The 18,476-nt window shown below is 41.0% G+C and overlaps 1 protein-coding gene across 1 annotated transcript in view; it reads left to right on the top strand.

Moving 5' to 3' along the window:
- PAPPA (pappalysin 1) overlaps positions 1–18,476 on the top strand; it is a 249,545-nt gene that overhangs the window by 53,116 nt on the left and 177,953 nt on the right. The window contains exons 4-6 of the mRNA XM_025359303.1: positions 1,052–1,197; positions 5,246–5,539; positions 13,532–13,724. Coding sequence (XP_025215088.1) covers positions 1,052–1,197; positions 5,246–5,539; positions 13,532–13,724 — 633 coding nt within the window. The remainder of the gene's footprint in view (positions 1–1,051; positions 1,198–5,245; positions 5,540–13,531; positions 13,725–18,476) is intronic.

Genomic DNA, 18,476 nt, shown 5'->3' with positions numbered 1-18,476 from the left:
CAGGCAGCTGTTACTAATTTCAATGTATTGATAAGGAAACCAAGGCCCCATTAGTCAGGAATTATTGAATTTGAGACTGAGAGTTAAGTATTTTTACTCTTACTTTTCCCAATTTAATTCAATTCCATCAAAATCTACTGAGGGCTCACCAGGTATCAAGCTTTGTGCCAAGAACTGGGCAAACAGAGATGAATAAGGCACCTCCTCTTCCCCCAGGTGGCCACAAGTGTGTATTATATAATAGAAAGAGGAAGCAATTTATTGAAATGGCAAATGAGAGAGAGTGCACTGCTAGTAGGAGGTGGACGAGTATGGAGATGTTAAAAGGGGTGCAGGTGAAAAGAGCATCAGGGAAGTCTTCCTGGAGGAGAGATACAAGAACAGACTTTCTATTTGTTCATCAGAGAACAAAATGCTGATCAGAGTCCCAGGAGAGGAAACAGCATGAATAAAGGTACCAATGGGATAATGCACCATACAGGGTGCAGAGATGTTGTCTGTATGCAGTGGGGTGCTCAAGAGAGGTTGTAGAGAGAGATGAGGCTAAAGAGAAGCCTGTGTCTTGGAGGCCATGCTAGGAACTTGGACTTTGTCTTTCATATATGGGGAGGCCCTTCTATTATTCTAAGAGGCGACGAGTAGGAAACCATCATTAATGTGTGCTACTGGCTGGGCTCTGTGAGAACTCCTGGGGAGAGACAGCATTAAGAAAAAGGAAAACACTGCCAAGTAGCAGCTTGAACTTAGTTAGGTATGAAGAAGGTTCTCTAAGCCTCTGGAGATAATGATACTACCCTACATCTCTATTCATAAGAAGCCTAACAACTTTGGCAAGCCTCTTAAACTCTCGAGGACTTAATTTTATGATCTGTAAAATGGAATCATCTTACTTATAATATTATTGGGGGAATTCAATAAGGTAGTGTTTATAAAGTGCTTAGCAAAGTGCCTGGCACACAAAGTTGCTCTAAATTATTTGGAGTGTGCCTATTATTTAAATAGTATCTTTTGGGGGGGCATGATAACAGTCAAGATTCTTTTTCTGTTTCAGAGCCTACTTGGATGTTAATGAGCTGAAGAACATTCTTAGATTGGATGGATCAACACATCTCAATATTTTCTTTGCAAACTCCTCAGAGGAGGAGTTGGCAGGAGTAGCAACTTGGCCATGGGACAAGGAGGCCCTAATGCACTTAGGTGAGTCTTAGAAACTCCTTCAGGAGGCAACTGGAGTAGCAGAGTAATACATTTAGTGCGATGCTGATCATTATTATGATCATGATGGTGGTGGTGGTAGTCGTGAGGGTGAAAAACCCGTTTATTTATCACTTTTTAATTTACAAAACTCTTTAGCATCCTTTATCTCATTTTGACCACCAAGCAATTTTCTGAAGGAAATAGCACCGTATTATTAACCATGTTTTATCAATGAGGAAATGAGACCTAGAGAGGAAATGGGGCTTATCCAACATCATACACAAGACAGTGACAGTCACAATTGGAATCTAAGTTTCCAACACTGTCCATTGTTTGCTTTCTCCTTATACCCTCTGCCTCCTAGTTCCCGCAAATATCTTCTTAGTCTGGTAACCACACTGTACTGGCACAGCCAGTCATGGGTTGGCTTGAAAGACACCAAAGAGGCAAGAAAAAGTGAGTTTGCAAGAACTCCATGTTCCTCCATGTTCCACCCACCAACACCAACAGGAACTCTTCTTACATTCAAATTATACATATCCATAAACAAGACATAAGTTTGTACAAACCAATCACCAAAAGTTAGACATGACAACAGTTTCTGAACCAGGCCCTGTAAGCAAACATTGTAGTTCTTTAATTTTATTTTTTCCATGGTCTCTTGCAGGACACATCTATATGTAAACATGCATTTTTTTAACTGTACATTTTAAAAATCATAGCATAGATGAAATTCTGTGTTCTTTTTTCACTTAATATTATGCTATCTACTTTTTTTCCCATGTCGCAGCAGTCTTTTCCTTAACTTCCCACACATTTTTTTTCACTTAAAATCACAAAAGAAAAGCACCCTTCTGGGTTATTTCCCCCTCTCTAAAGACAAGATTTTTAGTAGCCACATAATATTCCCTTGAACAAGGGCACTGCCATTTATTTAATAATTTTCCCTTTGGTAGAATGTTCCCATTATTTACAAGAATGAATCGTGATGACTCAGTGAACATCTTTATCTGAGAATGTTCAGGCTCAGCGGTGACAGTGCTGACTCTATCCTCAGGCCTGCCTGGTCTCCCGGTGAAACACAGTCCAGTAGCTGCTCCACTGCTATTCTGTCTTGGAAATTAGAAATTCAAATAATGGAAGTTTTGCTGAATGAAACCATAGACTTAGTTTCCTCCAGACGACTCTCATGTCTCAATTGTTTTTTAGAGAATGAAACCAATTTGTGTGTGCGTGTGTGTGTATGTGTGCCTGTGTGTGGTTGTATAAATAAAGATAGATACAAAGATAAATATCTACTTGTTCTCAGCTGGGAGGATTTTATGCCCCAGGAGACATTTGGCAATATCTAGAGACATTTTTGCTTCTTACAAATGGGGGAATGCTACTGGCATCTAGTGGGTAGAAGCCAGTGATGCTGTTAAATGTCCACAATGTCCACTACAAAGAATTATGCAGACTAAAAAGTCAATAGTGCTGAGATTGAGAAATCCTGAGATAGCTGATGTATGGGTATCTACATAGGCATATGTAGATAGGCAGATAGACAGACACAGACAAGCGGGGTTGGGCAGAAGAGAGCGTGCAGCTTAGGCAAACTTGAAGGTGATCAGCTTATATCACATACCTAGTATGATGTATGGAAGTAATGCTAGACTAGAGCCAAAATTCGTGTTTGTTTTCAGCTGTGACTTTACTTAGCAGTATGGCCTTAGGCAATTATCCTTCCTTCTTCAGGTCCCAGTGTCCTTCAGTATTAAGTAAGCAGGTCCTAGGAGGCCAGAAGACCCTAAGGATCCTTCTCAATTCTGAAATTCTGTCCTATTAGAAAAGCAACTGAAAGGGCCATGATCAGAGTCTGAGAAGGATTGAGTAGCAGGCTTCTACAGTTAGAAAAAACTGCTCCTGATAATTCCATAAATTTCAGAGACTGGCTCAGGGCCAGGAATAAGGGAGGCTATAAATCCATAGCATGTTATAGTATTTCAGGATGATGTCAGGCTCAAGCTATTTCACCTTTTAAGAGAAGCAATGAAACAGGACTGGGGCCCAAGTGCTGTCACTCTGTGAAAAGGGGTGAGTTGGGAGGGGATGAGGTAAAGCAAACAGGGTTAGCCTAGACATTAAGTCTGCAATCCAGTCATCATCCCTGGAACGGTCCTTTCCTCTCATTACCTTAATAATGAAGCTTCATGGAGAGACAGAGAATCATTGGCATTATTGTAGCTGCTTATTTTAGAGCTCACCAGAGATGCAAAGTCCATTTTCCACAGTCACAAGGCCAGTGTGAAGCAGAACAAGGATTGCAACCCATGTCAGCTAACTCCAGCTGGACTCCAGGCTGCCCTCTCCCCATCCCGAGAGATGCTGCTCATGAGTAATTCCTCTGCAGTAGCCCCAATCAAACCCAATTTATTACAACCATATTTTTCCTCTCTTTTTCTGCTGTTACACCATGATCCCTGGAAAAAGCCTTGGGTGGGAATCAGATTATGTTTCATGTTGTGATTGACAGAAAATAATTGAGAAAGATTTCCTGTCTCAATTTCTCTTCCTCCCTGCCTCTGCCTGCCCTCTTCTCATACCCAAGTGCATGTGCACACCCACACACTCACATGCCCTCTCACACATCTTTATCTTTGTGTTAGAAACCTTTAAGCAATTCAAAATTGCTCAGAAATTCAATCTCAGAAATCAAGTCCTCCAGCGACCCTAACATGGAGACAGAGTCCTTCTTCAAAATCAGAGACCTCTGCATAGATTCTATGAGTCCCTTAACTGAGCAAGCACACCATTCCAGAGGTTCAGTCTAAGATGAAACTCCCCATGCCCATGTGTGGCTTGCCAGCTCAAATCAACAAGACCCTACCTCCTCACTATTTTTATAAGATGCTGCTCTACACCTAAAGTGCCTACTTTCAAGGTTCACAGACCTGAGTTTTAACCTTCCCCTAAACATTGTTAAATTTTAAAGTTTAATTATCTCTCTGCCAGCCTGTATGCATCTTTCCAATGCCTAACATGAACACAGCACAAATACTACCCATAAATTCTGCTGAGATCTGTTCTGTCTATCTGCCCAAGCCAAGCAATTTTCAATTTGTTGAGGCATGTGGTATAGACCATTGCTTCTCAAACTAGAATATACAGACAAGTTATTCAAGGCTCTTTTTAAAATACAGATTGTACTTCTGTAGGTCTGGGGTGAGGCCTGAGATTCTGCATTTCTACTAAGCCCTCAGGTGATGATCATGCTGCTTGTCCTCAGGTGATGTACTTGATGTATGGAGGTGCTATTCTAGCTGCTCACACTAGATTAGCTAAACCTCACAAACTTCTTTAGATGAGTTAACATTCAGCAAATATTCAACACACATTTAATGAGATACTCAGCTCCAGGCCCTGTGATAGTCATTAACTATAGAATGTTGATTAAGAGTCCTGCTCAAGTGACATTAGCTAGTATGAAAACTGTTATAATAGTGAATACAACATGGTGCTGACCTTCATGAGTGCTCATGCTCTTACAGCATCAGAGATGAAGATATGAGGTTCAGAGATGCTAATTAATCCACTCGATGTCACAGAGTTAGTGAAGGCAAAATGAGAACCAGAACCAAGATCTCTGACCCTGAGGGCTTTGTCTAGACAAGAATATGTAGAATATTTGGAAATAAGAGTAGGCCTTACTTTGTAAGGGAGAGGTTGCAGCAGAAAGATTTACTGGCCCAGAAATCAGAGTTTCTGAATTGCTCTCCATTGAAATAGTTTGAAATCACCTTGGGTAAGTCCCTTCACTTCTTTAGGCATTGGCGTTTCATACGAAAAATGAAGGAATTGTACAAAATGACTTTTGAGATTCCTTCCTGCTCTGATAAGTCATGATTCATGTCACAGGTTGTAACAGCTCTCAGGGCAATGGAGTCCTAGGGCGGAGAAGCTTGTGTTTATTTTGGGCAGCATCTCTTTATCCTTGGTGGACTTGAGGGTTCTTGTACCAAGAAGCAGAGTACCTAGTTTGCCTGATTCTCTGGATTTCTCCTTACAGGTGGCATTGTCTTGAACCCATCTTTCTATGGCATGCCTGGGCACACCCACACCATGATCCATGAGATCGGTCACAGCCTAGGCCTCTATCACGTCTTCCGAGGCATCTCAGAAATCCAGTCCTGCAGTGACCCCTGCATGGAGACAGAGCCCTCCTTCGAGACTGGAGACCTCTGCAATGATACCAACCCAGCCCCTAAACACAAGTCCTGCGGTGACCCAGGGCCAGGAAATGACACCTGTGGCTTTCATAGCTTCTTCAACACTCCTTACAACAACTTCATGAGCTATGCAGGTAGGGCCCTACACTCTGTAGGGTGAACAGGACTGGATGTCAGATGTGGGATCCAATCCTGGCTTGGGGGAGCCTTGAATGAGCTACTTACCTTTTCTAAGGATGGAAGGTCTAGCTCTGCCACTCATCCACGTAATGTCTTTGGGTTATTCTCTTTCTGGGTTTCACTTTTCTCAAGACAATGGAATTGTTGGACTTGCATCTCCATGATCCTTCCTAAATGTGCAGCACATTTTTCTAAGCTCGTGGTTGTTGAACTTTTTTTATTTAACCCATGTGTCCCTTAGATAAGCATAAAACTCTCACATTCTCTGTTACTATGTTTTACAAGAACAATAAGATTGCTTTGGATTTTGCAAAGAGAAAATCATGACATGAGATTGGGTATGACTTTTTTTTTCCTAACTGAATATATGTCATCATAGTCCATTTGTGTACCACTAGTAACAGTGTTAGGAGCATTAGGGGATACCCTACACTTCCCTTTAGGACAAGATACATCAAGGCCTTTGAGCCCTTTTAGCACCTTTGGCAAATTAGAACAAGACACCCCTTCCTCAGGGCTGTCATAGCCCTTACCACTGCACCTTCAGCTAAGAGTCTTTGTGTTTGTCACAATGCACACAATTGCACATGGCGGGCCAGCATCAAATTCTGTTATCATACTCAACTTGATGTCTCTTTCCCCGCTAGAACAAGCAAATTCTATCAATGAAAAGATTGCATCTAATACATCATTCTATTCTCAGAAGTTAGCACAGGGGCCAGTGCTTAATAAATGTTTGTTAGGAAAGGAAGAAGTAAAGAAAGAAAGGGAGGAGAGAGGGAGAGTTGGAGGGAAGGAGGAAAATGAATAAATTCTCTTATAACGGGTATATAAAATTTATTATTTTCAAAAGCAATATTTCTACTCATGTAACAAAATATTGTCCAGAAAGGCCTTTAATATGCTCTCTCTCATTTAATTCTCACAACAAATGTGTAGAGTTAGAACTATCCCCACTCTGCAGATGGCAGCATTGAAGCTCACTGAAGTCATTTGCACCAAGTCACATATCTGCCTCCAAGTATTTTTCTCTTTTACTCTTGTATTTCTTCTGAAGACAGCTAGCTGATGGTTGAGTGGGGAAACTGAGCAACTTGGGTAGCTTTTACACTCTATTCCACAGAGATGCTTCAGGGCACTGCCCCGGTGGCTATATGAGTAGGGCTTTAGGCTCTCATTCCTGCTGGAGCCAGGGAAAGCGCACCCACTTTCTGACTATTTTACATTTCTGTTGAGGTTTTGCCTCATTGCATTTGAAGAGAGGAATTTGCTGCTGGAATGCAAAGGGTTCTGTGATCCCCAGTGGTTCTTTCTGCTTGTCCATTTGGGCTGATGACCCCTGGGGGCCTCTCCAGTATAAGGTTCATACAGTCCAAACCTAAATTAAAGTGTCAATAACCCACCTCTGGTACAATTAAGAGTCTTAGATTTGAGTGCTCAAAAAAGACCAGGGTGCTGGGTATTTCCTGAAAAGCAGATTCCCACTGGGCTCCCATTCCCAGCCAAGCTGACACCCCACATCCGGTGCCCCATCCCCTCATACAACATTGCTTACGTTCCATTTCTGTAGCACCTTTTCTTGGCCAGCTCAACGTACATGCAAAATAAACAATAACATAAGTTTGGAAGTTTGCCGGCCTCTTAGGGGCTAGGAGCTGCCACTAGCTACCAGACCCCCATAAACTAAATCTTTTTTTGTTCCCCTTTGTACAGATCTAAAGGGTGATTGATTTACTGTTTTTTTTAAAGGAACCCCTCAGCTCAGTGACCCATTAACAGCAGAACTAATTCACTGAGCTACGATAACAAACTTACACCCACAAAAGCATATTCAAGGCGACCACGAGCTTTGAAATGTTTGTTTTCCTTAGGATTTCTGATAGATGAGGTGACAAAAGCAGCTGGATGAAATTCAAAATGCAGAACAAGACTGGGTTCTCAGGGCTGCGGAGAGCCACCATGAGAGCTCTCTCCATCAAGACAATTGGGTGAAGACATTGCTGGGTCAACTTCTTCTTGTTGCTTTATCTTCCTGGGTGCTTCTTCCTCAGGCTTGATCACTGGTAGGGAAAAGGTTTGTGGCTCGGCATTGCCAACAGAACTTTCTGTGAAGATAGACATAGTTTGTATCTGTTCTGGCCAGTATGGTAGCCACTACCTGTACTACCTGTGTGGTAATTGAATGATTGAAATACAACTAGTGTGACTAATGACCTGATTTATCAATCTTATTTTAACTAATTTAAATCAGAATAGCCGCACGTGGCTGGTGGCTACCATATTGGTTAGCTCAGGCCTGCAGTAATTCTTGAGTACGTGTGATATGCCGGACACTGTATGAAACTTTTCATAGGCTTGTCTCATTGAATCCCCAAAGTAGCCCAAGGAGGTGCACAAGTTTTACAGATGCAGAAAATGTGGTTCAGATAGCATAAGTATCTTGCCCAGCATCACAAAGTTAAAACAAGGCAAAGGTGAAACCTAAAACCAAGTGTTTCTTACTGCAGAACCTGTGTTATTAACTAGCAGGTATCTGCCTCATTTTCTGGTTCTGGGGAAGGTTGAGAGTGCCCCAAATGCTCAGATCAAGCAGGCACCAGGCAGGTGATGGGGGGAAGCCTAATTCAGTAGGCAGGCTGGACGGAGCTCCAGAGGAGTATAGTTACGTGGAATTCTTGGGTAACTCTTGGAAACCTCAGCAGATAAAAGAGCAGCAGACTCAGTTCCACTTTCTGGAGATAATAGGCTATAAAATAGGCTATAAGAGTTCCTGGAGGAGGACACTGTGGTCCTCAAAAATGCAGGAAGCCAGGCTTTCTCTAGCCTACAGGAGCAAGTGTCTTGTCCCCATCTTTCTGTGTGTCATGGCTTCTTAATATGCACACATAGATTGACCCAGCAATTCCACTTCTAAGGAATATATCCAAAGCAAATAAATCAATTGGTATGCTTAAAGATTTAACCGTAAGAATGTTCTTAATGATATTTGTTTCCTAAATATTTATTAGGCATTTACTATATGCCAGGTATAGAAAAAAAAATGTATGAATAATTAGAAACTGCTTACGAGCCCAAAGATAATGGATTGCTGAAGTGAACTGCAAGGTATTCATGTGATAGAACATTATAGGGCCACTAAAGATGACAGAGAAGAAGGCTGAAGGACATGAACAGAAGTGGAGTAACATGGTGGTTCAGAGCATGAAATTTGGAGTGAGGAGACCAAAGTTGAATGTTCCGTGCCCAGCTTTGATCTTCAGCAGTTTACTTGTCCTCTCTGAGCCTCAGTTATTTTATTAATACCATTGATGATAAGGATGCTTGCCTTGCCTGATTGTAGGTGTAACGGTACAAGTGAAGCCGTTAGGTCTGTTATGGTTATAAATGCCGATCAATGATAGACTGGATAAAGAAAATGTGGTACATATATACCATGGAATACTATGCAGCCATAAAAAAGAATGAGGTTATATCTTTTTCAGGGACACGGATGGAGCTGGAAGCCATTGTCCTTAGCAAACTAACACAAGAACAGAAAACCAAACACCACATGTTCTCACTTATAAGTGGGGGCTCAATGATGAGAACACATGGACACATAGAGGGAAACAATACTCACTGGGGTCTACTGAAGTGTGGAGGAGGGAGAGGATCAGGAAAAATTACTAATGGGTACTGGCCTTAATACTTGGGTGATGAAGTAATCTATAAAACTCCCATGATACAAGTTTACCTACGTAAAAAATCTGTGCATGTACTCCTGAACTTAAAATGCAAGTTAAAAAAAAAAAAAAAAGAACTGTCCTTGGTATCATAATTAGTGCTCAACAAATGATGAGTAGTAGGATTATTCGTTGACTACTTACTGTGAAAAGGGTCAGAAAGCCATATATATCGTGTAAGACCTGTACATATGTATGTGATAAGAATTACAGAAATTTACTGTAGATATTTACATCCATATACAAACAGACACATATACATACATATACACACATATACCTTAGACATCAATTTTATTATATATAGGTAATGAGTTCAGGGTAATGTTTATTTTTTGTAACATTTTCGACATATTCCAAATATTTTACAGTGAATTTTTTATTATAAATTTATTATCTACATTTATTATTATGACTATTATTACTATCATTATTTTTAAAAACATCAAAAAGACAGGGAGTTTTACACAAGGCAACTTAGTTATCCATTCACTAGACATTAGTTAGCTTGTTAAATGCTCTCATCAGCTTTATGAGACAGGTAACATCTTATTCCTCATTTTATGGTGGGTGAAAATGTGGTTGACAGGGGGTCAACATTGTGCCCAAGGTCCTAAGTGGAGTGAAGGCATGGTGTTCATGTCCTGAACCTCCATGCAGTGGGGCTTTTCAGCCACAGGTGAACATTTGTTCTTGAGAGCAAGCTTCAGTTAGCAAACCCAGGGTACTGTATCAACAGCGTGGGGACTAGCATAGGCTTCCCAGTGCTGAAGTCCCAAAGTTCTTTCTGCTTTGGGACAAGATGCAGACAGAAGAACAAGATGAGCTGGCCAGTCCTGGAGACCAGAAGAAGTGGCCATAGATTTCAAGAGGGGAGGCATTGGGGGGATGGAAGCCGAGTGGGGCCGACTCTAGACATTAGCTAATTGAGACAGAGTTTTTGTGATAAATGAAAACCCTTTGGTACCTCTCCCAAGATTTTGATAGCTGCTAAGTCTCCAAGTAGTGCACCTTGGGATAGATTTCGACTTCAGCTTTTCTTTTTTTTTTCTTTTGAGGTGGAGTCTTACTCTGTCACCCAGGCTGGAGTGCAGTGGCATGATCTCAGCTCACTGCAACCTTTGCCTCCCAGGTTCAAGTGATTCTCCTGCCTCAGCCTCCTGAGTAGCTGGGATTACAGGCATGCACCACCACACCTGGCTAATTTTTGTATTTTTAGTGGAGACGGGGTTTCACCATGTTGGTCAGGCTGGTCTCGAACTCCTGACCTCGTGATCTGCCCACCCTGGCCTCCCAAAGTGCAGGGATTACAGGAGAGAGCCACTGTGTCCAGCTTCAACTTCAGCTTTAAAGTTCAAATACATTCCTGTCTCCCTACTAGGTTCCATCACCTATCCATTTTTTCAAACTTTTTTTTAATCGACAAATGTGAAAATGTTTCCTTTTTAGGTTATAAAAGAAAAATATACTTTTTTGTTGTAGGGAAGCAAGTAGAGTAGATATTTATACAGGGAAAAAAACCTACTGTTTTTCAGCATCATTCATTTTGATAAATGCTTTTTGTGCTCTTGCTTGTTGAATTCTCACAAATTCATGGTTTGGAGTTTATTTAAATGCCCCCAATTTATGCATGAGGAAACTGAGTCTTAAAGTTATCTCATTTTTTGGTCATGCCTGATTAGTATTCTGTTCTATGTCTGTGCCTTAAAGTACACAGCCATTTCCCTGTAAATGAACAGATGTGCTATTTGTAATATTTTCACCATTATAAATTATGCTTCAAGAAACATCTTTGTATGTCTATTTTACCCATGTTTATCCCAGAGTATCTATCTTTTGAATCCATAAATTCCTTATTGTTAGATCAAAGAGAATGCATATTTTATATCCTGAATTTTTTTCCTGCTTCCAGTTTTGTAACACTCACACATACATGAGCACACACAAGCATACACACACACCACATACACACTATTTCCAATTCCCATTTACTAGCATTTATCATGGGACAGGCATTGCTCTTAGTACCCCACATCCCTGCACCTTGGCTGTGTTTTGAAATGAGCAATCGTGTTATCATCACTGTCTTCACTTCACAGATGGGGTAACTGAGGCACTGGGGGCAGAAAATCACTTGTCCATTTGACTCCAGATTCTATGTGCACTAATCTAGTCGCATGGCCATACTTCTTCCCTTAGCCATCATGCCCTTTTCCTGTATCTAACCTATTCGGTGGCTTTTCCAAAGCTTTCGAGATGAAGTCAAAAGTTCATGGCAACAAAGAAAAAAGTGTCCAATTATCTGGCCCTTTTTGGACTGAGGACTCTTTCCTTGCAATAGGGAGCCATAGAATGTTTGGTATTCAGGAGTTACATGGTGGGATCTGGGTTTGAGAGAGATTTACTCGTTTATTCACTATACTGTGTTTCTTAAGAGACACTGGGCTCTTCTGCTTCTCCTAATGTGTTAAAGACTTACCTGGGGTGCTGGAAAGGAGATTGGAAAAAATTACTAAGGGGATTTAAGGCAACTTCTGTATAGAACCTCCTTTACACCTCTGCCCCTTCCCTAAGCTGGATTCTCAAAGCCATGTCTAACTGTCCAGCACCTGCCCAAACGTATTTAATGTTTGTTTGATAAGAAGAAACCAGTATATGCTGCAGGATTCCCAGTAGCAGATTTATTTTAAGATTGCAAGAGCCTTGTGCTCCTCTGTCTGGGGCCTAGCTGTGGGCTCCCTGACCAGGTGGACACCTCTGGGAAGTGGTGTTTTTGGAAATTAAGCCAAAACAGTGCCTTGTCCTGCCCCTGGGGCAGTTGAATGAAACTGCTGGAGGGAGAAATGGGAAGCAAGCGTTCTCCCTCAGGGCCAGGTCTTAGGTCATACCCTGGAAAAGAGATTAGGATCAAAGGTCGCTAGATCCAAAGACACCTGAGAGATTGTGTTCCAAGCTCCCTTAGCCTCAGACTCAACTCCCATTTATCAACCACCTGCAGGATTTTATATCCATACAATGTCTCATTTATGCTTGAAAAGAAGTTCTCATATTGATTAGAAGCACAGCCTTGAAGTCAGGACTGCCTGGGTTCAAATCCCAGATGTATCCCTAGCTTTGTGATTTTAAAATAGTTGTTTACCCTCTGTCAGCTTTAATATCCTTTTGTGTACAACAAGGAAAATAGTAATGCATACTCCAAAACTCGAGAGAAAGGAAGAGGTTTACTGTGTCTAAAGCACAGTGGACCAATGGCAGCATTGAGTGGGAGATGTTACTACTCATATTTTCAGCATGCACACTACCTGACTTGTTCCCAGGTCTGCCTTACTCCCTGGCCTGTGCTCTCTGCCTAGGGCACCATGCCTCTGTAGTCGTGCAGCACTTTCTCCTGCAGCCCCTCTCCTTTCTTTTCCAATCTTAGCCATGCAATCTGATCAACCTCAACTATCTCCTCTAGAAGACTTCCTGGTCACCTGCCTGTCCCTGCTCTCACCCATGCTGTCTTCCTCCCTTATCACTGATCGACATCACGGACTTTAGCAGCCTTGTAACAACCTTGACTCATACATTGGACTGGTCTTGACCTCGTAACTAGACTGGTACCTCTTCATGGGCAGGAACTTTTAAAGTTTCATCTTTCCATGCCCTTGGGCACAGAGCGGAAATGTAGTAGACACTCAGAAGATTTGTTTGAAGGGCAATATCACCACATCAGTTAACAGTGAAATTAATAAATGAGTAGATGAAAGAATGTGAAGGAATGAGTTGGAACCAGAGTGCATCAATGAATGAATGAATGAGTGAGTGCATAAACAAGTGAATGAATGAATGAATGAGACGTATTGAGTGGGGGTTGAGGGAGGGAGGAAGTAATGGAATTGTTGACTTAGTACCCGGTGGATCTGGGGGCCGTGGGAAATAGCTCGTCTTGCCTGTGTCCTTTGCCGTGACCTCCGGGCTGCTCTCTTCCCAGTCTCAGCCATAGTTTTTCAGTTCCATCCACTCTTCCCTCCCTCCTGTTTCCTCTCACCTGTCTCCAGAAGTGATGACTACACTAATTTGTTCACAGGTCATTAACTCTTGAGCGCTGGAAGAGGCCAGCCCTGAGTTGGCAAGGAACGACTTGGGTGCTGGCTCTCGGGCCGCCAGGAGCCGTCATAACTCTCTCGTATGCCTGCCTGCCCTTGCAGCATGATGCTTATCTCTCCCTCTGCCTGCTTGCAGATGACGACTGTACGGACTCCTTCACGCCCAATCAAGTCGCCAGAATGCACTGTTACCTGGACCTGGTCTACCAGAGCTGGCAGCCCTCCAGGAAACCGGCGCCTGTTGCCCTCGCTCCCCAAGTTGTGGGCCACACAACGGACTCTGTGACACTGGAGTGGTTCCCACCTATAGATGGCCATTTCTTTGAAAGGTGAGTGTGCCCTGTGTAATGTTGATCCCTTTCTCTCTCTCCTGCCAAGAAGAGGGAAACTTGGAAGGGAAGCTGAGTTGGAGAGGAATTTTTACTGCATTTCTTGTTCTTGTTCAAAAGGTATCTCCACCACCTAGCATGCTTTAAATTTGGGATCAGGGAATAAATAAATGGTTGTTAATACAAACGAATAAATAATAATAAATATTTTTAAGTGAATGGGTACTTAGATTCACTTTGTTATTAGAAACTTGGAACCCTCTTTTGCTACAGACCTCCTTTGGGATGGAGGTACTAGTCTTGTCTCCATGAGCTCAGGAGTTGTGATTGCCTAGGCAAAAACGTTTATATTATATTATATTATTATATTATATTATATTATATTTCAATTAGATTATATCATATATATACTTATATATGGATATATATATGTGTGTATCACGTTTGTATATAAGTACATATTTACATAAAAGAATACATATACAAGGCCGGGCACGGTGGCTTGCACTTTGGGAAGCCAACGCAGGCAGATCACGAGGTCAGGAGTTGGAGACTAGTCTGACCAACATGGTGAAACCCCGTCTCTACTAAAACACAAAAAGTAGCCGGGCATGGTGGGGGGCGCCTGTAATCCCAGCTACTCAGGAGGCTAAGGCAGGAGAATCGCTTGAACCCGGGAGGCGGAGGTTGCAGTGAGCCGAGATGGTACCACCACACCCCAGCCTGGGTGACAGAGTGAGACTCCGTCTCAAAAAAAAAAAAAAAAGAAAAGAAAAGAAAAAAGAATACATATACATATATAACATATAAACACAATTTTCGACTGTGCCAAATTTTTTTTTATTATTTTGTAGAGCTAAAGGTAGCATTTTTATAAGACCAGGGAATGATAAAGTAAGGCACAAGATACCTCTGTTCTGCTGCCCTGACTGTTCATTAACCACATGGCCTTGAGAAGGTCACTTTCTCTCTCTAAGCCTAATTCTCCCTTCCCTGAAAACTGGGTCTAATGATACTACAGTGGCTTGAAGGTGGAGACCTGAATCAAATGGTCTCTTGTGATACTTTCCCCCATATAGACTCCTTGAGGAGCTCAAGCTCTAAGGGGACCAGATTTAAAAGGGTCATGAAAATAGACCAAGGTATTTGCATCTATTTTGGAATTTTGCCATAATTCAGGGAAGATTAGTATATTACCCCTACGCCCAGCCCTTCTTTGGGATGCTTCATCTACTAATGGTGATATATTAATGATGGCAAAAATAATAACCATGCTAACAATTAGTTAATATTACTTTATTGTAGTTGCTGGGATCTATCAAGTGCTTACTATGTGAGGGATTCTCTACCAAATGCTTTACATACAGAATCTTATGTAATCTTTCTGGTAACCTTGTACAAAACGAATCATCTTCCTCATTTGCTAGATAAAAAGAGAACTGGAGCTGAAAGAGGCTGAAAGGTGACCAGAGAGCCATAGAAAGTGGTAGGGACTGGGCTTCAGCTCCTGTTTTGTATTGTGTTATCTCAGACTCCTATGTGCTTTCATTAAGTTGTTTCAAAACTAGAATTGGAGAAAAGGCATTACACTGCCCCCCCGCAAGAAAAAATAAATAAAAGCCACAAAAAGAAGCAAGAAATTCTCATTTACAAGTGTATTTGTCTGCATTTGTGTGTATGTCAAAGATATATTAGGCAAAGGACCTAAATAGACACTTCAAGACACACAAATGGCCAACAGCTATGTGGAAGAAATGCTCAACCTCACTAGTCATCAGGAAGAGGCAAATTAAAACCACAAAAAGATATCACCACACCCCTGTTAGAATGGCTATTACCAAAAAGATGAAAGATAACAAGTGTTAGCCAGGGTATGGAGAAAAGGGACCACCTGAGCACTGGCAGTGGGAATGTAGGTTAATATAGCCATCATGGAAAAGAGTATGGGGGTTCCTCAGAACATTCAAAATAGAACTGCCATATAATCCAGGAATCTCAATTCTCTGTATATATTTAAAGAAATTGAAATTAGTATGCCAAAGAGATTGCTACACTCCCATGTTCACTGTACATTATTCACAATAGCTAAAATACAGTCAACCTAGGAGTCCATCATCAGATGAACAGGTAAAGAAAATGTGGTACACAGATGGTCTCCAATTTATGATAATTTGACTTCCACTTTTTTATCTTCACAGTGATTAAAAAGCAATATGCATTCAGCATTTCTTTGAGTATTAAGATGGTATAAACCTATTTTAAGTTGAAAATATCTAAGTCAAAAGTGCATTTTCAACTTACCGTATTTTCAACTTAAAATAGGTTTATTGAGTGAGTCCTAACCCCATTGTAAGTCAAGGAGCATCTGTATATACACAGTGGAATACTACTATTCAGCCTTAAAAGGGGGAAAGTTCTGTCATTTTCAACAAAATGAATGAACCTGGAAGACATTATGCTAAGTGAAATAAGACAGGCACAGAAAGACAAATAACTGCATGATCTCACATATATGTGGAATCTAAAAAAATTGAATTCATAGAGGTAGAAAGTAGAATGATGACCACCAGAGGCAGGTGGGGTGAGTGGGGAAAGGGACGATGTTGATCAAAGGGCATAAAGTTTCAGGTAGATGGGAGGAATAAGCTTTAGTGATCTGTTGCACAGAATCGTGACTCTAATAAATGATAATGCCTTGTATATTTCAAATTTGTGAGAAGAATAGATTTCAAATGTTTTTGCCAAAAAAAAATAAGTGTGAGAGATGATGGATTTGTTAATTTGCCCAATTTATTCACTCCACATTGTAAACAAATATCAAAACATCACACTGTACTCCATAAATATATACACAATCATATGTCAATTAAAATAAAATTTAAAAATTTTTGAAACATATTTGATCCCAGTACCACATAAAATGTGGGCACTAATTTTTCATCACATTACCATCAGTACCTGAGTCTAGAACCTTCTTTGGCAGCTGGCAAATGTGATCATCAGGGCAGGAAATGCACTTCCTACGCTCTCTGTAGAAATTCCCCTTCCCCTGCCCCAGCCATCCTCACTGGGAGCGCAGCGCTGGGTTTGGGAAACCTTGTGTGACACTTCAGAGCTTTCCAGCAGCCCATAGATTTATTTATTTTTTCTGTGGTGATGAGAAGTATCAGACTTTTGGTCAAGCCTTGGCCTCCATTCCACTTAAAAATGGAAGTTTTGTAAATGAAGCTTCCTGTGTATGTATTTAATTTATATTTCATAAAGCAGTTATTGTCCATTAAATAAATACCACCTGATTGTTGGAAACCTATTGGAGGGTTAATTGTTGTGTAATGAGATATGTCTCTATTACACAGTGTCCTCAGCTTCAATCAATATGTTTTTAATAACCTATAGTCAGTTGGTTCTTGAGGCTCATACAATCGCTATTCTGTTCAGTTTAAGATTTCATAACATAGTTATCATACATTAAATTAAAACTGACATTTCCAAAACATATCTAATTAGAGTTAGCAGCTACATTGACCATAGTCTATGGCTAAAAGAAGTCAGTCCACAAGTTCAATAAATTGTTGTAAAGAAATGGAACTGTCTTTAATGTATATCACTCTCCCACACAGATGGAATTTATACTCATGCAAGTTGCCTTAGTAGAAAGTGTACAAGCTTTAATGTCAGGTCATCCATTTCCCATCCTCAGCTTTATCATTCCCAGTCAATGGGACCTTGAGCAAAGCCATCTCACCTCTGATCCTCTGGGTCTTCTTCCATCAAAATGTGCTAATCATCCCCACGTCACCTAGCTTTTGTGAAGAATTCAGCAAGATAACTGTGAAATGCCAAGCACACACACTCTATGTTCAAGAAATATCAGCTCCCATTTTGTGCAACATTTTCCAGAGCTGTTTAGCTACTTGAAAATTCCCTTTCTCTGCAAAGCCTCTGGTGTTTTCCACTACATCCATCAATGCCAACCTCTCGCCCCTGGCCATCCTCATGTCCTCCTGCTGTTCTCACATCTGTGGTCTAAGAGAATACAAGGGTTTCCCTTAAAAAAACATATTCAGATCCTCCCACAGCCTGTGTCCTCACACATGGGCAACTGAATAAATAATTCAAGGCCACCCCTGGTTTTCCTAACTCCTTTATTTTTATCTGTCTTGCAAACACGTGTTGACTGGGTGGTTTCAGTTATCTGACAATTGGCCATGGTGTATTGGAAATAGTACTGGACTGAAAACCAAGAAACCTGGGTCTGAAGTCTTTGTGACCTCATCCATTCCCTCTGCCTTTGGTCTCAGTTTTCTGATCCGTAAGTCAAAGAAGTTCTGGCCTTTCTCAACCAAGGTTCCTCTTCTAAATTTTAAGACGTGGAAAATGATTTAAGTAACTATTTCCTCATTTCTCCCAAAGATGGTACATAATAAGTACTATTTTAGTTTCATAGGAGGACAAGTTAATTCGTTATATATAATGGATGCCTTGAAGAAACACTGTCCAATAAGATTTGCTGCAATCATGGAAATATTCTACATCAGCACTAAGATTACAGCCATTAGCCAACTGGGGCTTGAAATGTTATGGTGTGACTGAAGAATCAAATGTCAAAATGTATTTATTTTTAATTAAATTAAATTTAAATAGCCACATAAGGCTAATAGCTGCCATAGTGGACAGCACATACTTAGAACTTTAAGCTTTGATTTTCATGAAACCCAAGTAAGAAAGATGAGCTCTCCCAGTTTTGGTATC

The sequence above is a fragment of the Theropithecus gelada genome, chromosome 15 (genome assembly GCF_003255815.1).
Source record: "Theropithecus gelada isolate Dixy chromosome 15, Tgel_1.0, whole genome shotgun sequence".
Taxonomy (NCBI): domain Eukaryota; kingdom Metazoa; phylum Chordata; class Mammalia; order Primates; family Cercopithecidae; genus Theropithecus; species Theropithecus gelada.
The sequence above is the reverse complement of the archived record's forward strand: the minus strand, read 5'-3'. Positions and strand labels throughout refer to the sequence as shown.